This window comes from Pseudopipra pipra, chromosome 17, assembly GCF_036250125.1.
Source record: "Pseudopipra pipra isolate bDixPip1 chromosome 17, bDixPip1.hap1, whole genome shotgun sequence".
Classification (NCBI taxonomy): Eukaryota; Metazoa; Chordata; class Aves; order Passeriformes; family Pipridae; genus Pseudopipra; species Pseudopipra pipra.
In genome coordinates this window covers 5,264,073-5,278,241 of record NC_087565.1, presented here as the reverse complement: position 1 = coordinate 5,278,241, position 14,169 = coordinate 5,264,073, and the positions used below count along the sequence as shown (strand labels likewise).

Here is a 14,169-nt window from a genome sequence, read left to right as displayed (position 1 = left end):
GGAGTCTTTCTCAAGAATTCTGATGTAAGAGAACAGATAAACTGAGACTGTTCAGTCACTGTAACAGACTGATTTCATAGAAAATAGCAATGATCTTTATGCCCGTAACAGACAGGGAATTTCTGCAGAGTGATGCTGCTTTATACAAGTTTTAGAGGGATTTTAACTGAGGTATGAGGGACAGTGTGGGCTGAAACACACAGATGTGACAGCTCACTTCTCTCAGAACATGGAACCACCTGGCAATCACGAGTACAGCAGTTACATTCCACTGTCAAATGCCAAAAGAATACCTAAAATACAAGCAGTTCTTCCACAAGAGGCAAGGAGTTAATGATAATTATGTTTCTCTTTCACTAACAGAGAAATGACCAACACATTCACATACCTGGTCAGCACATAAATACCACAGAGATACTCAGCAGCAGAGCCAAGGCCAACAGCACTGGACTCTCAAAAGCTTTTTTGTGTGTACAAAGAAGTACAAATATATTTGAAAACATTTTCAAGAACACTGTTTGCTGTACATTTATCTTAAAATTGTAACTATTTCTACATTGAACTCAAACTGTTTTGGTCTGTACATTCATCTCACAGTGCTGCTATGGACAGCTCTGATATTTATTCTAGGGATGATTTCAAAGCTTAAAGATTAGACATGAAAGAACAAATTCGTAGAGAAAAACTATAAACTGCTGTAGCATTTTAACAGCAAATTCACTAAACATGTTTTTCCAGGCACAGTAAGAAGAAAAGGGAATTGTTCAAGATGTTGGCATCACTACAGTAGCTTAGGCAGGACAAAGACACTGTAGTATGAAGTTTTTTTAATTCATGTGCATTGAGCTGAAGAAGTTTCTATGCCTTTCCCAATGGAAGTTATTATTATAAAACTTAAATTTATTTCAGATTTTGCAATAATTCAAGATATATATATTTAGGTTAAAAAAGGCAGTATTAAAGAAGTCTCTACTTGCTAATAACCTAAAGCAGCATCAGGACAAAAATCAGAATTCAAAGACTAATTGGAAGTACAGCTGGAATTAACTTCAACAGGCACTTGCCAAAGTTAAGTAAAAAATTTCACTATCATTGAAAATGTCCAAAATTGTTTGAGATTATTTCAAAGACCATATAATCCAGTCCTCCAGATTTCTAATATTTTTATTAAAAGAATACCTCATTATTTGACTTCCAAAACTGTATTTAGAAAGGGCTGAATAGCACAAACTATTTCCTTACCCCTACATAAAACTTTTAAATCCCTCACTTGAAACTAAGTTGTAATTTCTGTACTGATAGAACTATGGATAAACTTCTGCTAAACAGAAGTTCAGCTGTTCAGCTTCATGTTTAGCTTTAAAAAACCACTTCAGACTTACAGCTCTACAAGTAACTCATTGTCTTAATGTACTCCGTGAAACATTAAAAATAAGAAAAACTTAAAATACTTACAGGTTGAAATATCTTTAGTTTTTTCTTCCCACTTGGATTTGCAGCTTTTTCAATCCTACCCTTGATCCCTTGGTCCTCAACTGATTTTTGTTCAATTGTTCCTATGCTTGTGAATTCTGTGCCATCCACATTTCCTTGCTCCGCTTTCGCTTCCTGCTGGTCTAGTTCTGACACAGGCTCATCCTGTCCCTGGAGAATGGTGCAGTTTGGACAGATATAGTCCTCACCATTCCTTTCCAACAATCGCCCTCGAGCCTCAGAAATACCCACGCAGTCACCATGAAACCATTCCTCACATCTATCACAACAAATCATAAACCTGGAAAAAAAAAAACAACCCACCAAGGAACAGTAAAACACTGTGAAATGAAACAACAATTAACATTCAACAGATATTTCAAGCAGCAGAACGTAAGCACCCCAACAAAGCACCAGTGCACGGTTCTGCCTCACTGATCACTTCTATATTCCTTTATCCTCGTTTAAGTATTTGTTATAAACTCCCTCCCAAACTTCAGCAAACCCAACAGCTCACTTACACATACTCAAAAAGTAAGCAGGAGTATTTGGTTTCCTTTTTCATCACAGAACAACTCCAACTCCTTGCACTGTGTCTCCAGTTGAACCCTTTGCCTACCTGTTGTTATGAGGCTGACGACAAATACAGTACAGAGCGTTTGGGTCGTAGATCTCAGACTCGGGTTTGCTTTTGGGCTGTTCTTCAGGCTCTTCATCTGTGGCCCCCTTGGCACCAAGAGCAGGCTTTTCCTCCTTCTGATCCTGGACATCTTCAGTGTCTTCCTCAGACACAACCACTTGACTTGCAATCTCAGTGCTGTCTGCAGTCTCAGGCTCCTGCTTGACAGGCAGCTCAGACTCAGTCTGCTTTTGAGCCGGGACATCACCTGTTTGGGTGGGATCTTGTTCTGAATTCCTTTTGTGGTTCTGTACATCCTTCAGTGCAGGTTTCTGTTCAACACGTTTCTTTCTCAGTCGATTCTGGAGTTCCTTTAGTGTTAACCCATCGCTATCACTATCAGAGGTAGCATCTTCCTCTTCCTCCTCTTCCTCCTCCTCTTCTTCTTCCTCTTCCTCCTTTATGCGTCTGCTTTTAGGGCTTTTCTGATCCTTACAACTCCTAGTGCAGATCCTCCTAGTGACAGGTTTTGTATCTGGGGCGCTCTCAACACTACCTTCAGAAGCAGTTTCAGCATCTGTAGCTGGACCAGATGCTGCTTCACTGGAGTCTTCCAGAGTAGCAGGAGCACTCCTCCTCCCCCGGCGCCTCACCGTGGTAAGGAACTCTTCCACCCTCTCCGTCCGCTTTGGCTGCCGCCCGCTCCGCCGCAGGTTCAAGCCTTGCTGCTGCTGCTGTGGCTGCTGCTCACTGGAGTCCACGTCAGCATCTCCTGCCCCCTCTCGCTTGGCAATTGTGGTCCTTCGAAAGCCCCAGGTTTTCCTGAACTCTTTACTCGTGGGCTTGATAGACTTTTGTTCCTCCTCGTTGCTTTGCTCACCTTTATCATCCAAAATTGATGCTAAAAACAAGAGAAGAGTTACTAAACCAGTGGTGAGGAAAGATGCTTTTCCTTAAAACCTTTTTTCAACCTGTTACTTATCTCCACCTCATATTATGACCCTCAAAACATAAAGATGTTTTCTTGTGAATGCAATGCAACAGCAGTAGCAATTAAATATATCACTGATCACTGTGCCAACATAATCCAGCTATTAAAAACTCTTTGTTACTTAAAAATATATGTATATACATGTACACACATACAAAACCCATAAATAAGCATATTTTCTGCTCAACTGGAAAGGAAGAACTCTTACCAGGAGAACTATTTTCCATGTTGTCAGTATTAGGTTCAGACTCTAATGGCTCTGTGTTTACAGTTTGTTCCATAGTACGGGCAACACTGTCCTCCCTCTGAAACACTGAAGAGAAACATAAGGTTCAAAACTCTGATTCAAAAATATTTACAAGCCTAAGTAATTATTAAATATTCTGATGTAACTTTGTGATTTATTGTAACAAACACTCTACTTGTATTTCAAGCCACTGATGTTCTTTCAACGTACTAAGTTACAGATGTGGGTTTGGATATTGTACTGACATTTTATTGAGTAGCCTTAGGATTTCCACATTTCTCAAAAAAAAAAAAAAAAACCCTTCATGGTATGAACCCACTCCCTGGGGTTTGTCTGGGAAAAAAACTTTATGGCAGTTCCACTCCTTACATGGACATGCCCCAGTGTCAAAGAGCATGGAGCAAGGACTCATCCAAACACAGTTCCCTTTCCAAAGGTGAGGATGGTATTTGATAGGAGTAACATTCTCTGGTAGAATGGAATGATTACCAACAGCAGATCAGAAACAAGGTAGAACCAACAGCCAGTTTTAGGAAACTTAAAGGTACTGCTGCTTAGACAATACAGGTTCTCTCAAAGAATAACAAGCTCTTGGATTTTAAACAAAATGGAAATACCCTAGCCTTACTTGTTAAAATAAACTAGGTCTATGTCTTGCCTGTTAAACAGTTTAGCTGCTATTTTTAGGTTGTTTCATAAACACTGGTGGGTATTCAGGTTAAAGCAGCACTTTACCTTCACTATTTCTCTAAAAAGGTTTATAGAATAAAAGAAATGATACGGAAAAGAACAAAATAAAAATCTTCTCAAATATCTCCCTGCAAAAATCTGTGTGGACTGAAACTTAAGAAAGGCTGTTCCTTGACATGGTTACTTACAAAAATGTCTTCAGCCTATGTGATCTACCAGAATGGCCCCCCAAAAAAGAACAGATTCAGCAAAGAACGTCCAACTGTCAGAGATGGAACCACAGCAAAAAGAAAATCTGTGCTGACAACAAGGATCCCTTTTTTTTTCAAAAGTCTTTTCCAGCACACGAGGAGACTCTCTTATTTGAGAAGACAAAAGAAAGTTAGACAAATGTAAGATCTGCATTTTAATTAACTAAGGAATAACCTGGTTTGAACAAGTGTTCAGGGTATTTCAGATGAGCTGCATGTCATGGAACTGCTCCCAAACCCAGCAGAGTTTGGAGTTCTGAGCCAGAGTTTGGAGTTCAGAGGCTGAGTTCTGCAGCCACTGCAATCCCACTGCTCACATGAAACTGCAGAGTGCAGTACTAAGAACAGCTCAAAGAATGGCCTAAATATGAACAGTTATTCAAAAACAAAGAACACCCCCTAACTCTCCCCCCAGGAACGTTTCTGGAGTAGTTATATGTGTATCCCCAGCTAAGGAATTGCAGAGGTAAGCCAAAAGTGAATATTAACAGAATTCCTAAGTAACAGGTATTTCTAAGAATCAGGTATTTCTACCAGCTGTACAGATCACAGCTACACGTTTGCAGAGGAATCATTCAACAAACTTCTCCCAGGCTTGCAGTGGCTGCTGGGGATAAATGCCTCCTTATTTCATATACTGTTCTGTCTTCACACAATCCCTCTGTAGTCCAACCCCTCTGCTTTCAGTATTACATTTATTACTGCTACAACAGAAACTTGTAACATAAAAGTTATGCTATGGAAACATAAACATCCATGCAGATATGTTAAAAAAGTTAACACTTCAGTTGTAAGTTCGGTATTTCACTTCAGTGAGATACTATAAATGCCACTGTAAAAGCAGCAGAACATCAATTTAAATAGTAATGATTACTTTTAACATTACAGACAGAATAAAAAGTGAACTTTAAGCCTGCAGTACACAGGTAAAAAGCTGAAACTGATTCAATCCAATATGAAATTCCACTAAATTCCTCCATAAAAAAAAATCATTAACTATGAATTTTTAGTTTGGCTTGTTTTCTTTTTTAAACAGCACTAAAATTATATTCACATCAGAAAGGTTGCAATAGAAGTAAGGGAACAAGTCAAAACAGTTAACATCTACATCTTTGTTTACCCTGGAAGATGAGGAAATGTTAAAAGCTGTACGTAGAGGTAATCCAAATTCTGAGATTTAAATTCCAGATACAATGTAAAGAACTAAGAAAGCTCTTCCATGTGCTCTCTGTGCTTTACCTGACACAGCATTAGAGGTTTGAAGGGTTTCTCTTTGAAGGGCAGAGCCAGAGGAGGACAGCACAGGATCAGAGTCATTCAGCATCATCCATCCAGCACATGCTGAAATTCCTGACTCAGAAGTGCCAGACCCAATCTCCAAGTTGTCAGCAGGTCCAAATGCTGATCCAATCAATCCTCTTTTTCCTGCTGGCTCCTGGAAAAAAAAGAAAGAGAAAAAATAAGGCACTGATATATTTATTAACTTATCTTACTACTGTTTACCTAAATTAAGAACTGTTTTGCCTCTACTATGTTATAAAGCAAATTCCATTATTTTGTCTTCTTGATAGTTTTGTCCTTTCAAAAAAACACTGCAACTGGAAAGAAAAATCAAAATAAAGCAATAGCACCTCCCCACTTACCTACAGCTGAGACCTTTGAAAGAAATACAAAATACAATTGCACTCCCATGAATTTGTTCAGATCCCATTAAGATTTCCAGAAAAGTAACAAACTGCAATCAAGAATCTATTCCATGTACAGTACTTAAAAGCATTCTGAGAGTGGAATTTACTAAGCACATACTGTGCAATGAAAATACAGAAAGGTTTTTCAACTCCATCAGCCTGGCCCGGGTTACATAGGGCAGATCTACTGGTTTATATAAAATTTTATCACAGAAGACACTGCAGCTCTGAGCATGTGAGCCTGAACATCAGTAGGAAATGCCTGCATTAACCCAAAGTAGTCTACCAGGCTACAAAAACACTGGAAAAGAATCTGGGAGGAAGAGGAGGACCAGCTGGACAGGATGAACTGGACTGTAAAATTAGTGAAGGCAAAAGAACAAAACTGAACACAGAGCCTGTGTGTCAGCATTCTGCAATTAAAGATGCAGGGGAACATACACAGCAGGTGTAGGACATAACTAAAACATTACAAATTCTTTCAAAGGAGTAAAAACTGTTTATAAATACTCTAGGTCAGGAGATTCTATCTTAAAACATATTAGATAATCCATGCCAAGACAGAGTTTGACTTTGCTTTTTAAAGAATACCTTTCCCCCCCCAAATCTCTCAAGTCCCCAACTCTTAAAGCATCTTTGCTCTTTGAAACCACTTTTTTAATCCCTGAGCAGTGATCATCTCTAGTGTTCTCCAAAGCCATGTCACTGTCCCAAAAATAAGAACAGGGGAAAGACAAACTCCTCTCCAAATCCAATTCTCAACACTGGATCACTTTATTATTTCATGAACAATAAATCTCAAAATTTGTATGACTGTGGCAAAACAGAATTATGAAAAACAACACTGAGTGTGGAGTTAGATCCACATCAGTTGTTTCTTCCCCTGTACCTTCTCTATTATGTATATTATGTACATTCTTTCCCTCAGCCAACTACTCCTACTCCTAATTTAGGAGGAAAAAAATTAACAATAACAAAGAAGCAACAGAACAAACTAATTATGAGGCCCCTGGTGCTGTAACTCATGGCATTGAATACCTGCTCTAATCTGTATTTTGCTCCATTGTCTGAATCAGTGATTACATCCAGGGAGTCCGTCACTGAGTTTAAAGTGCCTTCTTCCATGGTGTAGCTCTGCAATAACCTTTCCATCTCCCTGTTCAGAATCTCCAACTGATCACACATCATGCAATTTTTAAGTGATATGCCTAAAGGAAGAGGGAAAGTCAGCTAATCACTTCTTGTTTAACTCTGTATTAAACTAGGAAACAAACTGTGCCTCTGGATCACACAAAAAGTGGTAGAACTGTCCAAGGGCTGTGTTCATGGTGCTGTACCTGGGCATTCAAGGCCCCGTGTGCAACACACTCTTTAAATTCCGTTTGAGTCACGGAGCTGTGTCACCACAACATTCCAAAACCAGAACCAGGGACAGCTGGCTGAACACAATGGACATTTTCCAGCCTTAGTCACTCCCCACCCAGTGGCTGCACAGAGCACAGCCTGCAGCTCTGACTGAGCACGGAGCAGCATTAGCACCATTCATATTCTACACAGGAATAATTCTTTTTGCTTTAGCAGATGTTATCTCATTGCTATTACCTGAATCATCTCCATTATCTACAGGAAAAAACTATTACAGAACTGAAATTTTAAAATAATTTTGAATTTGAGACATATACAGTGTACTTAAAACACCAAAATTACAGACTCCTTGCATTTGCTGTAAAATGCTTGGTCCTTTCTTATTATTATTTAGTATCTCCATTTTTTCCTCTGCCACATTTTTCATCAAAGATAGAGGAAGTGTCAAACTTATTTTACATGAACCTACTCTTGCAGAACTACATCTTAATACAGGTTAAACTTAAGTGCCTAAAAGCAGCTGAAAAATCAAATATTATCAAAACATAGAAGGATGGAAGCCTTAACTCACAATTACACTTTGCACTTCTAAGCAGTCTACTAACTGCCTACAAAAATATTTAGTACTACAGCAGCTTTGGAAGTCTTGAAATACTTGTTTCTCTTCCAAATTCAGTGGGACTTTTTGTTCATTTTGTTCTCAAGTTCACTAAATCACTATTCAATTGCAGCTGAGATACTGTCAGAAATCTCAACTGAAGCAGCAAACTGGTCATCTTGTTTTAAAGGAACTGAACATCCACGATAACTTTACTTATTCCTCCTAATACAACATATTAATCATGTTTCTGAAACTGGAAGTTCTAGCTAAAAAATGAGAATTATTGTATTTTCCCTAATAGACAATTCCCATCAGCATCATCCTGTCTTTTTGCCATGTCTCCTTTAGAAAGAATATTCTGCACCTCTGAAAAAACTGAGGCAAGAATCTCTATAACTGATGGGACAGAAAGGAAAACTAATATTTAATAACTGCTGCTTATTCAAAAGGCCCTCTGCTTTCTCCTGAGGTTAACAGCTTCTGGGAGAAAGTCTCCACGTGAAAATATCTAAGTTTTTCAAATCAACTATAAATGAATTTAAAAACACAAATCAAGAGTGGCTGTGGTAGCAGGAGCATTCCAGTGAAACAGAACAGTCACTTATCTACAAGTGGAGCATAAAGCTGATGCACAGTATCAGGAGAAAGAACATTCAGTTAAGGAAACATTTACTCCAGCTACTGTAAACACCCATGGTTTTCAGTAGACACGGACTGAAGAAATTCTAGAGCAGAGTCAGCAGCCAATTTAACAAGAGACAGAAAAGGCATTCCCAAATTTCAAATCTTACTACTGCAACACCTCACAATACATATTAAAAATCTCTCCTCCAACACACCTTCATTAAACAAACAAGCCACCGCTCATAATCTCACTCCACTTTTCTGTAAATATATTCTCCCTCTCTCATTCAGACAAAACCTCACACAAAGCACAGTTATCTACAGCTTCCCATTGTAACCCAACCCTTTACAAATCCCAGGCAAAAAAGGAGAGAGATTATCTCTGCCAGTAACACAGAGCTGAGATGTGAATGGCAGGACCTGCAGGGAAGACACCTGGATCTGCTGATGGTGACTTCATTGAACCTTTTTTAAGATGCCCAGATATAGTATCTTAATCTGACCATGACAGAGCAAAGTTTTAAAGAACATCCACCTTTTTAATGTTTGTATTTTAGATAAAGGCCAATTCAATAAATCACCTATAAAGAGACATTCAGATTGGGATCTCCACTTCTTTTTTTTCTCTTATTTCCCTGAAGAGGAAATAAAAGCTCAGTGGGTCCTCTGAACACATAAAGGTTTTGTCTTTTCTAGAACTCAGCATTTTAACTGCATTAAGAATTCCCTGCCTCAGTTAACTGGGAAGACTTCATTCCAAAAAAAAAACTGATCTTGAAAGGCATCTTAGTAATAAAATGTTAAATGTTTAACTTAATTTCTCCTTTATCTGAGAGCTTATGTACAAAAAAAAGTCTGTCAGTATTTAGGGTAAATTCTTTAGTTTCAGCTTACTGTAGGGATTTTATTTAGTTTCCTGAGGAATGTGTATGAAAGACTAGTGATCTTTATTCCCTTATTAATGTCAATTCTCATTGTCACAGCCAGGTAACAAAACAGGCTGCACCTTACCCCCTGATCTTGGATGTCAGGACTCTTCAATACTCAGCCAATTTGCTGTAATCTGCACCAACTCTGGTATCTCATTAGAGATTATACCAGCCCCTTGCACAAATACTTTAATCCAAATGATTAATATCTGACATCTATTAGTTTTTGATTTTGGAATATTTCATGCATACTTTCATACCAAGGCTCCAGTTACTGTTTTAGATACATTATGGAAAAAACAGCCACAACAGACAATATAAAGTTCTGAACACAAGTGAGAAGACAGAAGACTCTTTGCATCTGCAAAGAAATTCAAAGTATAACAATCTTATAACTTCCAGGTATTCAAGGCAGGTGTTGTTCATCAGTGATGAATTTCTTTTCTATGTCCTTACAAAAATCCAGTCTATGCCAACATTTGGGATACCAGCTTCAATTAGCATGACTTGTAACTGCCCTTTAGTTGCACTTTTTCAGTGAATTTCTTCAGAATCAGAAAATATGATAGGCAAGGTATTTGGCTGGAACCAAAATATCCAGGAGAGGCTTCTTAAAGAAACTACAGGATGTTATGAACAGGGCAGAAAGCATCCTTTCCAGAATGATGTAACAGCTATTCTAACCACAATTTACAGTGTCTGCTGACTTGACTCCCTGTAAGAGAGGCACTGGGCTTGGTCTATGACAGGCTCCTTAAAGTGTTAAAAAATTCTTAATAAGAAAATATAGCAATATTACATTAAAAAAACATTATTGCCTGAGAACTCATATAATTGCTGATGCAGATCAAAGAAATGCTGGCATGGCTTAGCTGATGCATTCCCACTCAGAAGATTGATCCCATTAAAAATTACTTTGCATCCCTATTTGTCAAAAGTGACAGCTGGGAAACCTGCACTTTCTGCTAAGCAGCAACAAAATTAATCCCTTACATCAACAAGCACTACAAAAGCAGCCCAAGGGATGCCAGTAGGGCAACACCTACTTTGTACATGAACAAGCAGTTCCAGTGAGACCATGGACAAAAGGTGCAATGCACTGACCCCAAGAGCAGCAGGAACAGGTTCTGCCCTGGCACTGGGGACTGCCACCTGCACACAGGGCTGGGGGTGCTCCCTCCATCTGCTCGGCCATGAAAGGTCCAAGAACAGACAATTCTACTTGCATGGAAAGCAAGAGGAAATCAGATACCCCAAAAAAACTGGTATATGGTCTTTCATTTTCATATAAAATGTGTGCACTGCTTACCCATTTAAGTATCTTATCAAAGAAGGGAAACACCTTCCAAACAGTTGTGAAATGGGAACTTGTGACAAGAGAGGCAAGGAGAGTTGAAAAGCTTTAGGACTTAACTCTGGATATTGTGAGACAAGAAAATTGTTGTGATCCCGAACTCCTCCCCTGCACTCTAAATAATTTACTATCTCACTACTTGACTGCTGCAGATAAGCTGCAGTTCAAGGTCAAAGTCCAGGCATCTCTGGTAAATACAAAAATTTTACGCCAGAAGTTCACATTTGAAAGATCATATTAAAAATAAAAGTTGCATAAAATCAAAGTCTTTCAATGGCTATAGTTAGACCTAGAAGAATAAAACCAGAAAGAAATAACACTTCAAAATCTGTAACACTTCTCTCTAAGTGCTTTGCTGGCTATCATTAAACACACTAAATTAATTCCAAGATTACAAACAAAGCTACAACCTCATCTACCTGCAATACTAACAACATAGAAGTGGTAGTTCATTCTACAGTTCTATATCAACTATTCTGCAGTTGATATATTATTCCCATTTAAAAAAATTAACAAGCTTTTAAATTTGCAAGATGCAGACTGAGCAACACCTAACTCAGTAATACAGCCATGTTCCTCAGGAACAACAGAGACTAATTTTAGAAATGTGCACCCTTCTTAAATTGCAGGAAGCAGGAATAATTCCAGGCAAATATGAACAGTGCTACAGCCAAATTACGACAAAGTATCACCAAGATCTAGTTTTAAGGTAGCTTTCACCCTCGGAACAGTAATTCATCCTCTGACACACAGACACAACATGGCATTAATTTGTCAGGGATGGCACCACAGACACCCACAGTACAGTCCCACACCTCACATCCACCCAGGCCTGCTGCTTCTGCCCTCACCTCCCGTTACAGACTAGCTCTAGTCCTTCTAAAGACTCATTTTTCAGTGCTGGGGTGTAGCCATCAAGTTCCTCCCAAAAGAAATGGAAAAGAACTGAATGGATTCCCTTGGGAGATCAGGTTGCCCCAGGATACAAGTGGCTGAACCAGAGGACAAAGACTCCGCACCCTTTGAAGGTGGTGGAAAGAAAGGGTGTGATGTACCCACACCACAGAGGGAAAAGCTCCCCAGAGACACCTGAGCACACCAAGATGATCAGATCTCCAGATGGGGCCAGGGAAAAAATTTAATTCAGAGGCTTCTACCCATCTGTTGAGATCTCCTTGCTCAATCTCACTGACATTTTTTTCAAGGAATCTGTGAGAGCCCAATAAGTGAACATTTACATGACAGCAGGTACTACCAATACATGGTGCTGACACCAATCAACTAATGAGATTTAAAATGTGAACGCTAATTACTTCCTTCTTTTAACTTTCCAAAGAGGCAGAAACAATTATCAATTTTCTTCCAGATTTTTCTCTCATGAAAAATGAGATTCAATATATTTGTAAATTTCTCAGGATCAATACTTTTCTCAAGTCAAAAACAGTGAAGAAATATTCTAAATTAACAAAAAAACTTTACAGCAAACCAACTTGGCAGCTTACTTTTTAAAATAGGAAAATGGATGAGTTTCAAGAAAAAACAACTTCCCTTAAAAAGAACAGACACATTCGCTTGGTCTCTGTACTTGTAAAAATAAACAAATAAACCTTTCCAAATGAATATGTCTTTAGTCACACATTATTATAAACCCTCTCTGCTGTGTCTGAAACTAAAACACACACCATCACACTTTCCATGGTTTCTGTCAGGCTGCTCACTTACCTTATGGAAGCCTCCTAAGGTCAGTGCCTCAGGCTGGAACCCTGTGCACGCACAGGACACGGATCCTGCACGTTTGCAGGGAATGTGGGACCTCCTGGAAGTGATGAATTTACTGTGTGTGCACAGCAGCAGATTATCAGATTATCAGCACACACAGACTGGGCACGGGAGCAGTTAGAGAGCAAAGACAATGCAAAGACAATGTCATACTCCACAGTATGACAAATGCTCCAAGCAAAAACACAGAGCAGCTCCCTGGTTTATGTAAAACAAAATATGCACACTGAAGTTTATTTTGATTTCTTTCAGGCCAGAAAATCATCTTCCCAAGCAGAATACTTTTTAAAAACCCTCTTATTTCAGATTGCAACACAAAGGACCAGAACAGTCAGGGGAAAAAAATCAAGGAAAGAAGGGATGGACAACTGGGCAGGTCCTGCTGCAGAATTAGAACAGCACCAGGTATGAGAGCCGTATTTTGTTCTGGATAAGTAGCAAAAAGTGCTTCTCTGAACCACGCTGAAGTTCTCAGTTAAATTCAGCTAAATAGCAATTTTCATAGACACATTCAAGGCACTGTGGCAGCAGGGCCATCAGAAATCTGGCAAATGTGTTATTTAATAACAGGTGATATCTATACTACAGATGTTCCCTGTTCCAGCTGCCCAAGTCAGGAACGTTAAGGGCTACAATCCCCAATCAACAGAGCCCTGCTGGCATAAGTGCCTCATACTGGTGCAATTACACCTGCAAAACTGTACTTTTACCTGTGTGTGCTGTTTGCAGGGTGGGGCAGGTGAGCACCACCCCAGTGCAGCTGCACACAGAACCACAGCTCCTTCACAGAGCAGCACAGGCCCCTCCGAGCAGGAAGCAGCTCATCTCAGGGGGGCAAAAAAGACTTTCAAATTCACTCAAATGCCTTGCAAGAAAAAGTTACATTAGCAAACATTTTAAGGTATCTGTGTAGGCAGGAGAGGTTTTGCCACCACAGCTCTGTGTCAGTAGCTGGGGAGAGAACTGTGACAACTGCACTGACAGAACTTCAGCAACCCTTAACACAAGGCACTTACACTGTCACATTCTCCAATACAGGAGGCCCTTAACTGTTTGAGAAGCAAAATTCATATTGATTGTAGTGTTTTCTGCATTTATAAAATGTAAAATTAACTAATGTTGAGAGGAAAGACAAGTATCATATACATGTAATTTTTATTTTCAAGTCAGAGCTCCAAGGCTGGTTAACAGCCCAGGCAGACACTGACTTACTAACAGACTTTCTCTGTTTTATTACTCCTACAATACCTTCTGAAGCCTTTACTCACATCCTTCTGAGTAGAATAATCCCACACCAGCCCTAACAATGAAAATTTACCCAAAACCAAAATAAAACTGAATTTTTGGGTCAGGTTTACTTCTGCTCTCAGGGTCTGAACAGTATGAGCAAAAATCAAGTAACAAACAGATTTTGCTCATCAGGGAAAGTTGTGAGCAGAATCAAGGCAGCATAGAGAGCTCTGCTGGTTTCTTTTTCCCTTTTATACAGATTAAACAGCAATGAAGGTGGCTTTCCATAGTCAAAAAGCTTAGATTTAAAAACCAAGCATACATCTCT

The 14,169-nt window shown here is 39.1% G+C and overlaps 1 protein-coding gene across 3 annotated transcripts in view; it reads right to left on the bottom strand.

Moving 5' to 3' along the window:
* The window catches only part of DIDO1 (death inducer-obliterator 1), a 50,081-nt gene that overhangs the window by 32,145 nt on the left and 3,767 nt on the right, over positions 1-14,169 (bottom strand). For 2 of the 3 annotated variants that reach the window (XM_064674043.1, XM_064674045.1), the window contains exons 2-5: positions 5,511-5,706; positions 3,292-3,396; positions 2,093-2,993; positions 1,456-1,774 (exon numbers count right to left, since the gene is read on the bottom strand). In XM_064674043.1, coding sequence (XP_064530113.1) covers positions 1,456-1,774; positions 2,093-2,993; positions 3,292-3,396; positions 5,511-5,598 — 1,413 coding nt within the window. In that variant the 5' untranslated portion in view covers positions 5,599-5,706. Of the gene's footprint in view, positions 1-1,455; positions 1,775-2,092; positions 2,994-3,291; positions 3,397-5,510; positions 5,707-6,997; positions 7,168-14,169 lie in introns of those variants that run through there. The other variant, XM_064674042.1, reaches the window with a different exon arrangement.